The sequence below is a fragment of the Mauremys mutica genome, chromosome 1, assembly GCF_020497125.1.
Source record: "Mauremys mutica isolate MM-2020 ecotype Southern chromosome 1, ASM2049712v1, whole genome shotgun sequence".
NCBI lineage: Eukaryota > Metazoa > Chordata > Testudines > Geoemydidae > Mauremys > Mauremys mutica.
The window spans coordinates 61,984,637-62,004,241 of record NC_059072.1 but is presented as its reverse complement, the minus strand read 5'-3'; the positions used below and the strand labels follow the sequence as shown (position 1 = coordinate 62,004,241).

Below are 19,605 nucleotides of genomic sequence, written 5' to 3'. Positions count from 1 at the left end.
CACTTTCATGGGACTGTGTGCTGAGCTCGCCCCCACTCTGCGGCGCAAGGACACAAGATTGAGAGCTGCCCTGACGGTGGAAAAGCGAGTGGCTATTGCAATCTGGAAGCTGGCAACTCCAGACAGCTACCGGTCGGTCGGGAACCAGTTTGGTGTGGGAAAGTCGACCGTGGGAATCGTTTTGATGCAAGTTTGCAAGGCAATTAATCGCATCCTGCTAAGAAAGACCGTGACTCTGGGGAGCGTGCAGGACATTGTGGATGGCTTTGCACACATGGGTTTCCCTAACTGTGGAGGGGCGATAGATGGGACGCATATTCCTATTCTGGCCCCCCCCCACCTGGCATCAGAGTACGTTAATCGGAAGGGGTATTTCTCTATGGTTCTCCAGGCGCTTGTGGATCACCGCGGGCGTTTCATTGACATTTACACAGGCTGGCCTGGAAAGGTGCATGATGCACGCATCTTTCGGAACAGTGGCCTGTTCAGGAAGATGCAGGCAGGGACTTTTTTCCCAGACAGGAAGATCACAGTAGGGGATGTCGAAATGCCCACTGTGATCCTTGGAGACCCCGCGTACCCGTTACTGCCTTGGCTCATGAAACCCTATACAGGGAAGCTTGACAGGAGCAAGGACCGGTTCAACTACAGGCTGAGCCGGTGCAGAATGACTGTGGAGTGTGCTTTTGGGCGTTTAAAGCCCGCTGGCGTTGCTTGTATGGGAAGCTAGACTTGGGGGAAAGCAGCATCCCCGCGGTTATATGCGCTTGCTGTACCCTCCATAATATTTGTGAAGGGAAGGGTGAAACATTCAGTGAGGCATGGACCACCGAGGTTCAAGTCCTGGAGGCTGAATATGCACAGCCAGAGAGCAGGGCTAATAGAGAGGCCCAGCACAGGGCTACAAGGATTAGGGATGCCTTGAGGGAAGAATTTGAGGCTGAAAGCCAACAATAATGTTTGCTGCCTTGCATGGGAGTGAATTGCACTGCTTACACTGTTATTCTATTATCCATAATAATAATATGATTTGTAGTGCCTCTTTCTTTACTGGGCTAAGGTATCTTTCACTATCTGCTATAATAAAGACTGTTTTCAAAGCCAAGAATTGTTTTATTGAAAAGAAAAAAACTTCCTTGACAGACAGACAGACACACAACATTTCATGAACACAAGAGGGCAGGGGTGTGGGTTGGTGAACTGTACAGTCACAAGTTTGCATATGCCCTGTCTGGATTGCTGTTTAATGAATCCTGCACTTCAGGGTTCATATACTGCATGGTGATGGGGGTTGAATGCAGAGGGTAAGGGTGGTGGTAGGTATCAGGGCTGGTTGGGGAACATACAGGTGTTGGAGGCAGCTGGTGGTGGTAAGAACCTGGATGCTGGGGAAAGGTGGTTTGAGCTGACATTGGGGCACAAGGCACAAAGGACGGGGCGGGTGGGGGAGTAGCACGGTAGTGCTCTGCTTGCATGGCAACGAGTGACTCTATAGACTCCGCTTGGCGCTCCAGGATGCTTAGCAGCCGCTCCGTGGTTTTCCTCTTGGCCACTGCATTTCTCTTGCGTGTCCTGCTTTCTTTCTCTCGCCAATCCTTCAAGTCCTTACTCTCTCGAGCAGACTGATTAAGAACAGTTTTCAGCATGTCTTCTTTGCTCTTTCGGGGATTTTTTCTCAAATTTTGAAGCCTCTGTGATGTTGAACATCTGGGCAGTCCAGTAGTCAAGGTCACTGTAGAAACAGAAATGACAACATTTAACACGGGCAGCATTGTATCCACTATCTCCAGACATGAATTGTTACACTGAGGGAGTGAGTTCTTATTTAAGCATTCTTTTACCCACACGCATAACACTACAGAAGCCACGACATGGTGAGTGAGCAGTGCTTATATGGGGAGAAGTGGGGCTTGGGTGTAAGAGGGGAGCTGGTTGCTTCGGGTAATCTGGAGTGCTAGAGGGGTTGAGTGAAATGCAGATGCAGGGGTGATCTTATCTCCCTATCTCTTCACTAAAGAGTCTCCCAACATTTTTCACAGGACTTAATCCTGGAAGATGTTTCCCTACTGCGAGTCACTAGGGAACAGCGGGGGGCTCTTTTAGAGCAATGTGGATTCCGCCCGGGACCCTATGCGGCTTGCCTGTGTTCAGAAATGGTCCCCCCACCACTGGCAGAAGAGTGGCGCGGACGCGTCACCGTCACTGGGACAAGGGACACAGTGGCTCTGCCTATAAACCTGCGCAGGCATATTGCCCACGCTCTGGATGAAGCTTTTGCTGAGATAACTGAGGCAGATTACCGCGACGTGATAGACCACATCAACGGGCTATTCCACATCTAGAGGCTGGCATGCATGCATCCATAACCCCCCCTCCTCTCCAGAAACATTTCACCCAGAAAATAAAAGCCGCTTACCGGTAACACGCTCCTCTGCTTGTCCTTCTGCAACTGCTGGCTGCTGCGATTGGGTGCTTTCCTCCTGGCTTGAGAAGAGCTCCTGGCTGCATGCCTCCAGGGAATCTGCGGTTTCTTCCCCCATGCCAGGAGCTTCACTCGCGGTTTCCTCCCCCCCCCACGCCTCCGCCTCCGCCGCCTCCTCCGCCTCCTCCTCCTGTCCCCCAGCCTGCTCAGAAGTGTCCATCGTTATCCTGGGATTGGCAGTGGGGTCACCCCCAAGTATCTCATCCATCTCCCTGTAAAAACGGCAGGTCGTGGGAGCAGCTCCGGATCGTCGATTCCCCTCTCGGGCTTTGTAATAGGCACTCCGCAGCTCTTTAATTTTCACCCTGCATTGTACTGCGTCCCGATCATGGCCCCGATCCAGCATGGCCCTTGATATCTGCTCAAAGATATCGTAATTCCTACGGCCGGAGCGCAGCTGTGCCTGAACAGATGCCTCACCCCAAACACTGATGAGGTCCTGCAATTCACCAGTGCTCCATGCTGGGGCTCGTTTGCCGCGTGGAGGCATGGTCACCTGTAACTGATTAAAACTGATTGCACTCCACACCTGGCTGCAGCAAACAGGAAGGAGATTTTTAAATTTCCCGGGGCATTTACAGGGCGGGTCACCTGAGCCAAGAGCAGTAGAGTGCAAACTGATGTGCAGAGTGGCTGAACAGGAATTCTGGGATACCTCCTTATTCCCTGGAGGACAGGTAAAGCGCTGGTGAGTGTCCACACCTGCTGGGCAGCGCTGGATCACCAGCGCTGCACTCCTTATACCCCTGCCGGGATGGGTTTTCAGCCAGCGCTGCAACCAGGGAGTTGCAGCGCTGGTTGTGCCCTGCAAGTGTGGACGGGGTGTTGTTGCAGCGCTGGAAAGCCTCCACCAGCGCTGCAACTTGTAAGTGTAGCCAAGCCCTCAGGACTCACAGTTTGTCAGACCACTCTGTTTTATTAGCACAGCGCTCTGCTAACAACACCCAGATAATGTGAGCACCATGCAAGACACAAACTATCTTATTTATACAGATAAAAGGGTGAGAACTTAACAAGATAACAAAGGAAGCAGAATCAGATAAGTTTACCTGGGCTAGGCATGCATATCTTATTTCCTTACTACCCATCTTCTGTTAATGTTTCGCCATTAGCACCATTGTTTATGCCTAATGTTTCTTTTCCTGGCACCTGTATTTCAACATTTCTTATTTCTGCTTAAAGGTACATACAACATTTCTTTAATCCATTCTTATTTTTACAATATAATTCATTCTACTTTCACACAAGCCATTCACAGCACCAAGCATTCTCAAGACTACAGTACCCACACAAGGAAATAAGGAAACAGATCAACAGAGCCAGATGTGTACCCAGAAGCCTCCTACTGCAAGACAAACCCAAGAAAGAAACCAGCAAGACTCCACTGGCCATCACATACAGTCCCCAGCTCAGACCCCTCCAACGCATCATCAGGGATCTACAACCCATCCTGGACAATGATCCCGCACTTTCACAGGCCTTGGGTGGCAGGCCAGTCCTCGCCCACAGACAACCTGCCAACCTGAAGCATATTCTCACCAGCAACTGCACACTGCACCATAGTAACTAGCTCAGGAACCAACCCATGCAACAAACCTCGATGCCAACTCTGCCCACATATCTACACCAGCAACACCATCACAGGACCTAACCAGATCAGCCACAGCATCACCGGTTCATTCACCTGCACGTCCACCAATGTAATATATGCCATCATATGCCAGCAATGCCCCTCTGCTATGTACATCGGCCAAACTGGACAGTCTCTAAGGAAAAGGATAAATGGACACAAATCAGACATTAGGAATGCCAATATACAAAAACCTGTAGGAGAACACTTCAACCTCCCTGGCCACACAATAGCAGATTTTAAGGTGGCCATCCTACAGCAAAAAAACTTTAGGACCAGACTTCAAAGAGAAACTGCTGAGCTCCAGTTCATCTGCAAATTTAACACCATCAGCTCAGGACTAAACAAAGACTGTGAATGGCTTGCCAATTACAGAACCAGTTTCTCCTCCCTTGGTTTTCACACCTCAGCTGCTGGAACAGGGCCTCATCCTCCCTGATTGATCTAACCTCGTTATCTCTAGCTTGCTTCTTGCTTGCTTATATATACACCTGCCCCTGGAAATTTCCACTGCTTGCATCCGAAGAAGTGGGTATTCACCCACGAAAGCTCATGCTGCAAAACGTCTGTTAGTCTATAAGGTGCCACAGGATTCTTTGCTGCAGGTAAAAGGTGGTGAGGGAAGGTCTTAAACATCAAAACCAAGAAAACTGGGACAGACGAATCTTTTTATATTTGATCAGAGTGAGTTTGAAATTGTTTAAGACACCAGGACAGCAGAGAATGACGACGTCAAATAGTAATTAGGCTCTTTTTAAAATGTCACTCAAGCTCCTTTACAGATTTTTGTCAAGGTCCTGACAAGTTAAACTTTCAATTGCATAGGCAAAATAGTCATTCAGTTATGCATTTAAATAATTCAAACAAACACTGAGATTCAGCAAATCTATTCAGTATTTGCATGCACAAATTATTATCATAGCCATGTAAACATGCAATGCATGAATTGTACACACAGTCACAGTAATTGCACGTGTGTACCTCATTTGGTATTTCATTTTAAAACAAGTGAAGACCATGCTAGTATCCTGCAGTGTTCTAATTTGATACATGTACAGTTAGCTGTTGCATCTGTTTTTGTCTTCCTGCCTAATATACTGTTTTGATGTTCATGGAGCATAGGAAATATCATTCCAGATCACACTAATATTCCATCTAATCTAGTTTCTTGTCTCCAACTGTTGCCACAATTAAATGCTTCATAGGAAGGTAGAAACCTTGTTTGTCTATTTACGTAATAGTTTACCCAAAGGGAATACGTTTTTCCAGTCAAAGGCAGTTAGTGGTTTTTTATCCCTAGTTTACATGATTTTTAATTCTAGATAAATGTAACTCATTAATCAGTAGATGTTCTCATTATCTTCTCCATGATGAGAGTTCCACAAGTTAATTATGTTTTTAAACTATTTCTTTTTATCAGTTTTAAACTTGCTGACTTCCAGCCTAGTTAAATGTCCACATGTTCCCATGTTATGAAAAATGGTTTATAGAATCTGAGGTTTACTTTCTTCATACTGTTTTTTATTTAATTTACTACTCTTATGCCCTTTCTTCTCTGAAGTGAACAGTCCTAATCTTTATAATCTTTCTACACACAGAAGTTTTACCATAATTCTAATTTTTGTTACCTGTATGTAGGCCTCTTCAATTTCTTCTGTATCTCTTTTTGAAAGAGGTTGACCACAAACACACAGTATTCCAGGTGAGGGACTATGAGTCTCCATGATAGCAAATAATACCATAAATATTGTCATGCTATCCCATCCTTGATACATTTTCTTTATATATCCTGTCTATAGATCTACCTCCACATTTGCTAAATAGAGACCACAAGAGGATGCTATAATATGTATTAGCACTATAGGGCAGTGCACCTTACGAAGTCATGTGTCTGACTAGTGCTTGCAGATTTAAAATTGCAAATATAATATTTTCCCAAAAGAGGGAGCATATGGCTAGAGAAACTTTGCTACTAGAGGGCAGTCTTGCTCCAGCAGCTAGCAGAGGGTGGGTTTTTTTTTTCTGGTTGTGTGTGTTCTGAACTAAACCCATGAAAAAAGACAAGATGTTACATCTTTATTATTATTAATTATTTGTATTACTTAAAGCATAGCAGATCTTTTATTTGTAGCTGCCTTTGGTGTTGTCTCAGTGCTAAGGATACTGTATTGTTACTATGATAGGATTTTGTTTTTTTAATATGAGGAAGATTATATAAAATGCAGGCACTTCTGCATCACATTAGTATGTAGAATTAAAGAGATGAGAAACTTCATGCGTGTGTCTTGCTGGGGTGTTATTTCACCTCATGGGCTGTTAGGAAAAAGGCCAAAATTGAGTTCTGCAACCACTCAGTAGGGATATCCCAGCAATGACACACACTCTGAAATTTTACTGTGATTATTAAAGGGTTCCATGTAAATAGAGGAAGGAAGTGGGGGGGGGGGGAAGGAAAGGATTTATTAAATAATTGTTTAAGGAAAAGATATTTAAAATAGTTAAAACAATTAAAGAAAATGCAAATTAAGTTTTAAAATCTTTTGATTTATTAATATGGTTTTTCTTTTCTTCAGGTTTCTTTACTACTTGACAGAACATGCTCTGCAAGCTCACATGCCTTTTCTTGCTTCTCTCATCTTCCGTTTTTCTCTCATTCCCTGGGATGCTTGTATGACTTTTAAATGGCAGCCAAATTTGGAAGTTGTAAAATCCTTTTCATTTAACATTTGATCAAAGTAACTGGAAATCCCCAGCCCCCATGAACCAGGATGATTGAAGTGCTGCTTGGAGATGTGTGAAATGCCTGCCATGCAATACTAAAATGTAGTTTTCAAGAGAAGTTGCCATCTGGTGCAGTATCAGCAAATGGCTTCCAGCAGACTTTCCTTTGCAGCTGGAAGTGGGAGCAAAGCACTGCAGTAGGGCCCTGATCCTGCAAGCTGTTTGCACGCATGTGGGAGTCTGTCCACATGGGGGAGCCCCATTGAAATCAGTGGGGCTCTGCCTGGGGACAGGAAGCTGCCTATGTGCATCAGCTTGAAGGCCTGGGACCCGATTCCTCAAAGCTGAGCTGTAAAGTTAGAGCCTCCCAAGAGATGGAGGAGGAGGAAGGTGGGACTATACAGAGGAGGAGAAGCAAGAAAGGGATGCAAGGCTACTTTTTTGCCCACAAAAAGCAAGGAAACCTGGAAAAAGGAAATTAATTTTTTTTTAAATAAAATTGACAAAATAACAACAAAAGCAGAAGAAGAAAAGAATCCAAAAGCCTGATCCTAAAGTAAATACTTAATTAGGTTTGATCCCAGATTGGACATTTTGTTTTAATTGAAAAGATTATACTTAGAAACTATATTAAAATATCATTAAATTCTGTGTTTTGGATTGTCAGCAGCTGTGGGGAGGAGAGACTGCCCTGACAATATTAGATACAGTTAAGTAAATAAAACAAGTTCCAACCTATTATATTGTGTGAGGATATTGCCATGGTTGCTGACCAGTCAGAATGCAGGATTGAATATTTAGTACTTATAATTCACTAATATGAGACAATATTACCTTAAAGCAGGATAATTTTGATTAGTTAATACCGTAGTGTCATTCATGCACATCCAGTTTCAAAGAGTATCTGTTTTTTGTGTGACTTAAGGTTCGTTGCACAACAGTGCCTACTATACATGTCATTTGTGACATCAGGAAGTGTTTCACCAACCATTTGGTTAGTGAAGGTGACAACTGGCCCACTTCTGTTTATTGTTAGACCCACAGGTATATATTTTCAGTGGTCCAGCTTGCATTTTGAGGGTGCATTTGGAAAAAAATTGGGTGCATTTTATTCACTGCAGGAGCCATTTCTAAAGAATACATTTCTAAATACGAGATTGCAGGTGCTAATCAAGTAGTTGGATATGTAACTATTGAGATTTGCACCTGCATTTCATCTGCAATGGCAGGCTAGTTTCCAGCCTGCCTGAAAGTTTGCCCCAAATTGTATTGTTGTGTACTGTATGATTTTGTCAGTGATTCAAGCTCTTATTGTGCACATACATGCAGTCTCACATATGATTCTTTGTTGCTTTCTTAAAAACAGAGGCCACATCTCTAAAGCCTGCATATTTTTAAAAGGTCAAAATTAATTTATCTTATAATTACAAAACCAGGAGACTGCTGTTCTAGCTTTCAGCCAGGTCCAGTAGCAGAGGAGCCTGAAGCTGATTACATTTCACAGCAGACTAGAAATGCATTTTGGGATTCAGTGCAGTGAGATGTCTGCTTATTTTTTTTTATTATTATTTCTCTGGTGCCTAGTCAGAGGTCTGCATCCTTCCCAAATTTAAAAAAGAAACACTTTAGATTTTTTTTCATATTATTATTATTATTATTATTATTACTATGTTTTGATTAATTAAATTTCCAGTTGAAGGACTCAGACCAGCCAAACAAGAAGTGGAGGGGGAGAGGCTGGATTGAGAGACAGTTACTTTATAGAATGCAACAGACTGAACTGATATTTTTAAAGCTAATTTCACGGGGAAAAATTTTGTTTGTGAACTGTGTGCTTCACTTTTCCACTATCGTGCCACAAAAACAACTGGCTAGCCATTCTGGCTACTCAAAGCTTTGCTTTGTGACTGCCACTGAAATAAAAAAAATATGTGACCAAGTCACTAAGCAGCAGCAGAAGAAAAAGTATTTTTTGGCCCTCATTACCATAATATCTGACTGTCTCACAATCTTCAATATTTTGATCTTCACACCTCTCTATTGTAGGCAACTACCATTATTCCCATTTTACAGGTGGGGAACTAAGGCAAAGAGTAAGGGCTTGTCTACACTGGCAAGTTTTTGCATAGTAAAGCAGCTTTTTGTGCTCAAACTGCAGACAGGAACACACTGTCAAGCCACTTTGTGCGCAGAAACTCCTCAATTGAAGTGCTGCAAAAAAACCACCTCGCTGAGAGTCGTAAGGCTATTTGCACAGAGGCTCCAGCGCTCTATTGCCAGTGTAGACACTTGATTGCTTTCTGCACTGTAATTGGCCTCCAGAGCTGTCCCATAATCCCTCAAGTGACCGCTCTGCTCATTGTTTTGAACTCGGCTGCCCTGGAGACATGCGCCCCTTCCCTTCCAAAGTACCGTTTCTGACGGCCTTTGCATGTTGTGCTGATCTGCTCTGGGACACAAAGCAAACCATTAATGTGGGATGCTCATGCTGTTGAACCCAGGGGTGGAGGGTGAAAGAGAGAGAGAGTGCTGTGCAGAGAGCCTAGGGAGGGCGGCAGGGGCTGATGTCGGGGGATTTCCCCTCCCCCTGCCTCAGGACTGATTACTTCCTGCCACTGTCTGAACTTGCAAGACACATGCTGACACACTCTGTCCCCCGCCAAACACACTGTCTCTCTCCCTCCTCCATACACACACAGAGTCCCTGTCTCACACACTGTCCCTCTCTTCTCACCCCCCCCCCCCATATCAGTTGAAAAGCAGCTGGCAATGTAGTAGGCTGCCCATGGAACAATGGGATTGGGAAACCTGCATCATGTGACGCTGTGCCTGCCCCATGAGGCATTGCAAACCCTTCCCAAAGCACCATGCAGCCAGTTGCACCATGGGATAGCTACCACAATGCACTGCTGTCTGCCGTTTTAAGAGCTGCTAATGTGGATGTGCTCCAGCATCACAAGGAGCACAGTGTGGACACGCATCAGCAGTTTAATTCCAAGGTTTTAATAGAAGTGGTATAACTTGTGGTGCAGAAACTTGCCGGTGTAGACAGATCCTAAGTGATTTGCCCAGTGTCGCAAGGAAAATTTGTGGAGCAGCAAAAAACTGAACCTGGGCTTCGAAGTCCCATGCAATGTCCTTGTCATGGGACCTCTTCCTGTACTTGCATATTCTGAGAGGCATCACAAGCTGAAAAAAAAATTACTTTCTTTAAAAGGAGCCTTTTTTAAATTGTTCTTTAAAAATAAATAAATAAATAATATTAAAAAAAATCAGTGTCTCTCATGATTTCTTGCCTGTCCCCTCTCAGGAAAGATTGCCAGTAGGTAGCCATGTGTTCCACGTCTTCTCTAGCCTCAAACTAAAACACATTATTTTGTTTAATAGAATTCATTGAAGTTCTCATTACTTCCATTACAGCAGCACCTAGAGGCCCCAAGTGAGACCAGGGTCCCATTAGGCTGGCCACTCTTCACATACAGTGTAAGAGAGAGTCTCTGCGCTGTAGAGCTTACAGTCTAAACAGACAAGATAGACAAGGTGTGGAAGGGGAAACAGGCACAGAAAGGTGAGATGACTTGCCCAGGGTCCCACGGCATGCCAGGGGGAGGCTTGGACTGGAACCCTGGTCTCCTGAGTGCTCAGTGTCCCCTCCACTGCCCCATGCTGCCTGCCAGGTTACAACGGATAAGCTTCATCATTCCATCATTTTGTTTGTCAGGGATTTCTGGTATCTGATACTTTATTATACTGCAAAGGGGGCCCGTGGTCTGCTGTGCTGCCTCAGGGGATGCAGGGCAAATCAGTACTGGACCTCAGTGAATGATCTCTCATGTGGGCAGCTTAGGGAGATAGAGTTAGAGCAGCTATGTTGCCCCATCCATGCCGCCTGGTTAAGAGGAAGTTGATTCCCTTCCCTGCTCTGGTGAAGTCGAGGCTCTTGGCTGGAGCAGCCCCTAAGAGCAGGATCTTTAAGGAACTGAGCTAATTTCATCTGTTTTGTAGCCCTGCTGATGGCATGCATGTCTGTGGATGATACTATTCCTTCCTCTTCCCGTAGTTATGGGTGACAAGGAGGAGACGGAGTGTGTGAGCTGCAGCCTGGTTAGGAGTGCGGCCTGCTCTCCCTGATCCTGAGGCAGAGCCTGGTGACTATGCACCCAGCTGGGGCACAGGAAATGAGTAGTGAAGTCAGGAATTAGGTGCATAAGCGAGCAAGTGGGAGACAGAGGAAGAGTGTGTGTACGCTGACTCATTCAGGCTCCCTTCCTAACCCAGGGAGGGCTACTTGTCTAGAAAATACTACTTCTACAGAAGAAGCGCTGCTGACAGAACCAGAGAGCCATGCTGGCATAGCGCCCCCTCTGACCAGCAAGGGCCTTCCTTAAACGGAGGGGAGGGGTGGGCTTCTGCTGAAAATTTTGACAAAACCCTCTAAACTTTTTGGAATATCAAAAATCAAAATACTTCAGCTGAAAAACAAGTATTTTTATTCAAAAATGGAGCCACCTAGTCTCATGCGAGTTGTAGTGCAGGTGCCTTATGCTCTCCTTTGTGGACTAGGTTCTTTGGCTGGACTGCATCTTCCAAGATGCACCACTTTCTCCTCTCTTTGTGAGGGAAGGGCATCTGTGATAGGGGTCATTGGCCATGGTACTTCATGGGAAATTATAGTCCAGCCAGAGAGCCAGGCCCACAGAGGAGAATGGGAGCATAAGTAACTCAAACTACGACTCACATGAGCCAACAGCACCATTTTGAATAGAAATATTTTGAGTTTGGGAATTTTTGTTTTTTTACAAAATATCAAATTTTTCCAAAGTAAGCAGACACTTTTGGTGAAAAATTTCAGTCAGACAATAACCCAATTTCCTATGGAAAAACAGCTTTAAAAGAATTGATTCAACCAGCACTAGTGTGAATTTTGAGTGATTTTAAGCCATGGGTGAAATTTTGGTGCCGCTGAAGCCAAAGATGCCTGAATTTCACCCCATGTTTCTAGTTAATGAGATTGGATGGGATGCTGCTTTCACAGATATCTTGAATTTAAGGCCAGAAGGGACCATTAGCTCATCTAATCTGACCTCCTGTATATCATACACCATTAAATTTTGCCCAGTTATCCCTGTACTGAACCCCATAACTTTGGTTTGACTAAAGCCTAGCTTGCATTTGGCTAAAGCATATCTTTCAGAAAGGGAGCCAGCCTTGATGGATTCTCCCATCTCTTGATATCTTCAAATCAACTCCCTTGATAGTTTGTTTCCATGGTCAATCACCCTGCATGATAAAAATGTGTGCCTTATTTCTAATTTGAATTTGTATGGGTTCAGCTTCCACCCATGTGTTCTTGTTATGCCTTTCTCCTCTAGATTAAAGAACCTTTTAGTATCAGGGTTTTTTTCCTTCCCTTGAACATACTTATACGCTGTAATCAAGTCACCTCTCTATCTTCTTTTTGATAAGCTAAACAGATTGAGCTCTTCAGATATCTCACTATATGGCATTTTCTCTAGCCCTGTAATTGTTTTTGTGGCTCTTTTTGGCACCTTCCCTAGTTTTTCAAAATCCCTTTTTAAAATGTGGACACCAGAACTGGATTCATTATTCCAGTATGGGTTTCATCAATGCTGTACACAGAGGTAATATCACTTCTCTACTCCTACCCCCTTCTCCCCTCTTTGTACATAAAGGGTTGCGTTAACCCTTTTTGTGACAACATTGCACTGGGCGCATATGTTGGGTTGCATGTCCACTATTGACCGCTAAGTCCTTTTCAGTCACTACCTTACAGGAGGCAGTCCCCCATTCTGTAAGTATGGCTCTCATCGCGTTTTGTTAAGCTAAAAAAAGTCATAGTTAGAAAAAGACAAGGTAGGTGAGGTAATATCTTTTATTGGACCAACTTCTGTTGGTGCAAGGGGACAAGCTTTTGAGCTTCACAGGGCTCTTCTTCGGGTCTGGGGAAGGTAACCAGATAGAGAGGTTTACTTAATCATTTTATAATTCATGTCTTGAAAGATGCATGCCATTAGAGCAACATTAGGATTAATAATGAAATTTTAATTCGTGCAATAGAGCTCATTAGCATTTTGAATTGCAAGAATTTACGGTGATGGGGTAACCATGTGATATTGCAGAGGGGATTTTGTGCTAGGATTAGGATGTAGTAGCTCAGATTGACTGCCCTTCCTTGACATGCTGATTTGTGACACACCTCTGAGAAATTACCTAAGTTTGTTTTTCATATGGCCTTCTTTGCATCTTGGTGCTCCTTGACTCATTGCTTATTTTGGGTAAAAATTCATCCTGGTATAGCAAGCCAGCACAAATCCTATGGAACTTATGTTGTATGTAGGCCTTGTGCTGGGTTGTTGTGGGGTGGAGGTGGATTTTTTTGTCCTTTGTGACAGAATGAAGTAAATCTCTATCACAGCAGTGTCTGTTGCTATAATCACATTGCCTGTGGGTGTCTGTCAATTTAAATTAAGCCCCGAGTCAGCAAAACACATACACAGGTGCTTAGTTCCTGTTGACTTCAATATTAAGCACATGCTGAAGCGCTGTGCTGAGTGGTGGTTTTAGGGTGCGAATTTTCAGAAGTGCCAAAGTGACTTAGGAGCACAATTTTCTCATTGCTGTATATTTCTATCATATTCATTTTTAAAAAAGAGAAAGATCTGAGAAATATATATTACTGCCATGTGACTTGCAGAGAACATGCAGGATGTGACGATATGAAGATATGTGCCAGTTCATGCCCAGCAGTGTCTTTACCTTACCAAAAGAGAATGTAAACTTATAAACCAGCAAACTGATGGAAGCAGCAAAGAAGTGAGATTTGATACGTTTATCTCCACAATGAGAACTGAAAAGTTACTTCTGCATTGTTTCACTCAAATGTATCTAGCCTCACTGCAAGTGACCCATTTGTCATTCACAAGGGCGAGAGAGAGCAAAGATAGAGTGCATGTTTAACTAGCCTCCTATCCCACAGGTGTCGTGCCTCCTGGACATGTTTGGTGCAGTATGTTGAAGACTGTAAATTTATCAGCCTTTTCAGAAGGGGGGTGGGAAGGGGGGGAAGCCAAGTGACATTTCTCCTTGCCAGAAAGAAACCTACTCTTTGTATCATGGAACAGTTAGTTGCACCTTAACGACTGTAGCTGACCTGTCAGTGGTGCTAGGGTCACTGACAACACTGATAACTGTACATTGTGATTTTCTTCTTCTCATAAACAGGAAAATGATGGCATCAATTTGTACTACTGGTCACTGTTTGACGGACATGCTGGATCTGGGGCAGCTGTTGTAGCATCCAAACTGCTTCATCACCATATTGTGGAGCAGCTGCAGGAGATTGTGGAGATCCTGAAGAACTCTGCAGTCCTTCCCCCAACCTGCCTGGGAGAGGAGCCAGAAAGCATGGTCGCTAACAGCAGAACTCTAACCAGGGCAGCCTCCCTGCGTGGGGGGGTTGGGGCTCCGGGCTCACCCAACACCCCTCCAACACGCTTCTTTACAGAGAAGAAGATCCAGCATGAGAGCCTTGTTACTGGAGCTATTGAAAGCGCATTCAAAGAAATGGTAGGTGTATTCCAGTGCTGTTGACTACTTGTTACTCAGTATAATGAGTAACATGGGTTCTTTTCACTAGAATTAGGTGTGTATTTGTTGACTCCCAGTCGTGTGGTATCTGAGCTCCTCACAATTTTCATGTACTTCTCCTTGCAACACCTCTGTGAGTGGGGCAGTGCTATCATCCCTATTTTACAGATGGGGAGCTGTCGCACAAAGAGGATCCTTAGCCCAAGATTATACAAGAAGAAATAATTGAACCTAGGTCTCCTCAGTCCCAGGCAGCTGCGTTAACCATTGGACCATTCTTCCTGTCACATTGTTGTCTAACTTGCTGACGTAGCTTTTAGAAGCTGTTTTTTTTTTAAAAAGGAGATGTATTTTGTAGAAAGCTACATTGCTCCACAATAGTAGATATCAGCTTTCAATGGTGAGATTAATTATTTACGCTGTATATTTCCTAATAAAAAATGGTGAAATTTACCCTGGTGCAGTGGGATGGCCTCTGGCCCTGTATAGGGGGTGTGGGAGAAAGAGCTGCACAGAGGATGCATCTATACCCCTCATGCCACAGGCAGGGTCTCTGCAGCAGCCCTGCATGGCTGATGTAGGAGGCCATGTTGTGGCAGGTTGTGGGTGGACCAGGGGAAGAGCCCCAGTACCCACTGCATCTGGGTGGAGAAGCAATGGCTGTTCTAGCTCACAGGCTAGAATAGGGGCTGCACAGTAGCCTTGTACCCTGGCCCATTGTTGCGGGGGTGGGCCTTACCCCTCCACTCATTTGTGCTTTACTCACATGGATACTTGGGGTGAAATTCGGGCTCCACTGAAGTCAGTGGCAAAATTTCCATTTGACTTCAGTGGGCCCAGGGATTCACCCCTGAGTGGATATCCCCTGCGGGAGCCTGGTTCTGCAAACTCTTGCCACTGTGCATAGTGCTTGCCAGCCTGAGAGCGCTCCTAGCAGTTAGAACTATGCCTGGTAAGTGCTTGTGGGATCAGGCCTTAGGAAATGACTATACTCTATGTCTTAAAAAAGCTTCCTCTTTGTGCAGAAAAGTTTAAACTAAGCATTTCCCAGCGATTTTATTCTCAAGGTGAAGTACAAAGGCAGGACTCAATCATAGTTTTTCCTCATATATGTGAATTAGTCTTAGTACATGCGACTAATTAGCAGACTGCAGCAGTTATTCCAGAAAAGGACTGTTTCATTTCTACATGCAAGTAACTACAATGATTGTGTAGTGCTTTCCTTCCCAAAGAATCAGAAAGCTCTTTGCAAACTACCATACAACTGAAAATATTCACTGTAAAATATGTTGTACATTTTTATTACAAATCTTTTTTTTACTATTACATAACACGATGATAGAAGTTGCACAGAATCAACTATATTTAAATTAGTATTATGAAGTATATCAACATAATTATAAATGCACATGGCTTAGTATAGCACGGAGGGCCCTGCCTGAAATTTGGGCCCCGTTGTGCTAGGGCCTGTGCACACAAATCATGGCAATTTGTCTTTCTCCATGTCACTAGCTGGCATCACGGTAGGCTTTATTCAGAATGAGCATCTCCTGTCCCATGCCTGATCAAATGCTGCAGGCTGGGGACCTTTTACCCCCACTTCTGCCTCTCCATCATTGTCTCCAGGAACAGCTCTCAGTGGTTACCCCAGCACAATAACAATTCTAATTAAAAAAAGCAGTTTTATTAGGGAAAAAAATAGGAGTAAATACAATGTATCCAGTCTAAGGTCTGGATAACATCTTGTGCTTATAATGGGTTTAAGCAAAAGAATAACATTGGTGGGTGGGTGGGTGTGTGAGAGAGAGAGATTTATGTAACAGCAACATTTCTAAGGCTGACGCACCCCTCCCACCTCTCTAACTCTGTCCTTCTTTATACACCTGGTGCTCTCTGAAGTAACGGTGTGAGCCTCCTTGATATCACTGTGGTCATTCTGTATTAGTACCTCATCCATGTTTTGTTTTTATGCTAGTCCAACCCTTTTGAGTTAGCTTATTTACATGGGTTCCTTACTAGCACAATGTATCATTGCACCCAATGTTTAACAAAAACCAGCATTCCTAAAGTAGGCAGGCACACTTCTTGGTTTTCTTTCCTTCAACACACAGCACTTCATGGGAACCCTTTGAACCAGGATAGAGTGTTGGGTAGGTACATATAACCCTCTTTGCACATCCCTTCAGGTACTGCCTAATAGAAGGTCTTCAACTCCTCTCTTCCCCTGGAGTGTTGTGTGCCATTATTCCTTTCTGCCCAGCCTCCTTTTAAATGCTAATTAGGTCTTCCCTGTCTTGCCTGAAGTGTCAGACTCAGTGTAACTCCCTTTTAGTCATAACTCAATTAATAATTCCAGTGTCTGTCAAATCTGATTTCTTTTGGAGAGTGCTCACTCGACCACACCCCCACACAGTAAACCACTTGGCACCCTGTTTATCTTCCATGGAAGGCTGTTACCCTACTCAGCTATTTAAACTACTAACCTCTCTCCTGTCTGTTTGTTTTTTTTTCTAGACTACAGTGTTTGATTGTGTTGTAGCTTGTGTTAATTTATTTCCGTGTTGTAACCTGAGATCACAAATGTTTATTCCAGGCCACACTCAGTTGAGTGTTCATTGTTAGCATTTACAATTACATTTGTTAACTCGAGTTATAGTACAACCCAAAACAGTAGTCTGGACAAACCCTGAGTGGTTTATAGGCCATGTCCTGGGGAGCTAGAAGGGTATTTCCAAGTATTCTTCTATATTAAGCTACTCAGATAACGTAATCAAACTCAGCTTGCTGAACTGAGCAAAAGGGGGCTTATCTGAATTTCACCTGTTGGGGTGTATGCATTGCTTTGTGCATCACAGGTGAGCCATCTACCTCTTTTTTCTTTTTTTTGTTTTAAAGAGAGACTAAAGGAAAGCGCTTCCACTCCACACTCAGACTTATGTAGAAAAAGTGCCACTCAGAGTACGCTCCCATCTGAAAGGTATATCCTCACCCCCAGTTATCCTGCTCTCAGGTCATGACTGAGTTAATAGCTTTTTGTTTTTGTTACATTGGGGTGAAAATTAGTTTGTGATACAGTTAAGTGATGCAAAGCTGGCTTACTGCTAAAATAACAGATGGGCTGAAGAGGTGGTGTTCAAATCCAGAACCAGGTTTGGATTCAACTTGAGATTCTAAATCAGGACTAAGATTTGTATTCCGTGTAGATGAAATATAGTAAACTGTTCTTGTAAAACTTTCAGATCAAAATGGTGGCGATCTTGAGAGATGAGAATATGTCGTCCTATTTCTGCCATTTTGAAGGGTGGAAACACTTGAAAGAATCCACTGTTTAAATAACTGAGAAAACAAGAGGAGGGTTGACTTGGTGATGCAAGCATTATATTTCAGAATATCGGGTTTTTTAGCATCACTCCTGGAGCCACAAGTTCAAATCCCAAGAGAGTTACCTCAGCCCTTCATCTTTCTAATGTAGATGAAATAAATTCCTGTGTTTCTTTTGAGGTAAAACAGACTGAGAAGCCTGGAACCTGCATAAAAATAGGACATTACTTTCTGGATGGTCTGTACAGAGTGACTTGCATCTGCTTGATAACCTAAAAAGCAAATGAATCCATATGTGATGTTTACAACCATGTATAATTGGGTCAAGATCAAACTTATTTACAAGCCCTACTTCTGAGTCTTACTAATGGATCTCAAGTTGGGTGGGGGGAGGGAGGAAGGAATAGGTATTGCTACTCTGTTTTAAACTTCTGCTCAGGACAGAGTTGTTGCACAAAGAGGAAAGATTGCTTGTTCTTTTGGAAGCCATGATTAGCATTGCTTGGCCTTCCCTTGTTTGGAACTGCGAGGCCCATTGGATAGGACACGGCAATGAATGAACAAATACCCATTCAGTGGTCTTATACTGTTACCCAGCTACACTACAACTCTGACAGAATTAGCTCAAGGTTGTCTGGCTTGGCTAAGTGAGTCTGTATTCTAACAGTTTTTCCTGTAGCACTGTGGTCAGGACAATGCAACCGAAGCTGTAAACAGCATCCCTATGATGATTCTTACAACTGTTTTGTTGCATCCATACTACAAACAAAAATCCATTTTTTTTAATTTTTTAAGTTTTGATTTAAATACAAAAACAGATGGTTATCCCAGGCTCTGGAGGTTTAAACACTTTAAATTCCAAATCTGTACAAACATAGCAAACCCCCCCACACAAGAGAAGCACCAGCTGCCTAGGATGTCAATGTGAAAATGTAGGTGTACCCCACCCTAGAAAGATCCTTATCCCACCCCTCTCCTTAGCCCTCCCACAAAACCCTGAACAGATAAATGGGCTTTGCAGTGTGTTCTGGAGATTGTTCTGGAGTGTGTTCTGGAGATTAACAGATATGGACTGTTTTGGAGCAAAATGACAATGAGGTCCGGAGCTGAGGAGCACTAATGGAAAGTGTCTGCCAGAAGTTCCTCTCCCTCTTTTTTAAGCAGAGATGACTTCAGCTTGAGCATCTAATTTCAACAGTAACATTTCTGATCATGACTAAAACCAATGTGAAACTCCAGCTGGAAACCAATAGGCAGGCAGGCTAGTTCATGAAGCACTGATGGCATGTGCTTCTAGTATGATACTCTGTTAACAAGTAGACAGCAGCCTACTGCACCAGCTTTAGTTTCCAAAGGGATTTTAGGTACGGCCTCGTGGACAGTGCAGACGTTAAAGTGGCAAAACATGGAAAACGGTCCATATCCAAGAGACGAGGTCACAACCTTGTGGAATTAAACAGCTCTCTTGCTGAGTGCTGTAATTTTAATCCTCTAAAAGCAAATAGTGATCTAACATCACACTGACGTTGTGAAGTCGGGCAGTAAATAGCAGATGGATACCACTGAAAGATGCCAATACAGTCTGTCATGTTCTGGTGATGCTTTCCCTAATCTACCATCGCCCCATATTGTCTGGACTGAACCTTAGCCAGCTTGCCCACATTAGTGTCCCAAGTTCAGCCAAGAACTGGGTCAGGCTTGTATGATGTGAAAAGTGTACTGAAGGCACTGCGACACATGCTGCATCATAGATACGTTGAATGAGAGGGGTAAAAAAACCTGAACCCTGCTGTACCTCAAATGAGAGCCCTTAGGGTAGAGCACCAGTTACCCTCTGTGGCCA

General features: G+C 43.8%; 1 protein-coding gene across 3 annotated transcripts in view; it reads left to right on the top strand.

Moving 5' to 3' along the window:
- PPM1H (protein phosphatase, Mg2+/Mn2+ dependent 1H) overlaps positions 1-19,605 on the top strand; it is a 232,889-nt gene that overhangs the window by 127,945 nt on the left and 85,339 nt on the right. For all 3 annotated transcript variants that reach the window (XM_045032965.1, XM_045032956.1, XM_045032973.1), the window contains exon 3: positions 14,076-14,420. In XM_045032965.1, coding sequence (XP_044888900.1) covers positions 14,076-14,420 — 345 coding nt within the window. The remainder of the gene's footprint in view (positions 1-14,075; positions 14,421-19,605) is intronic.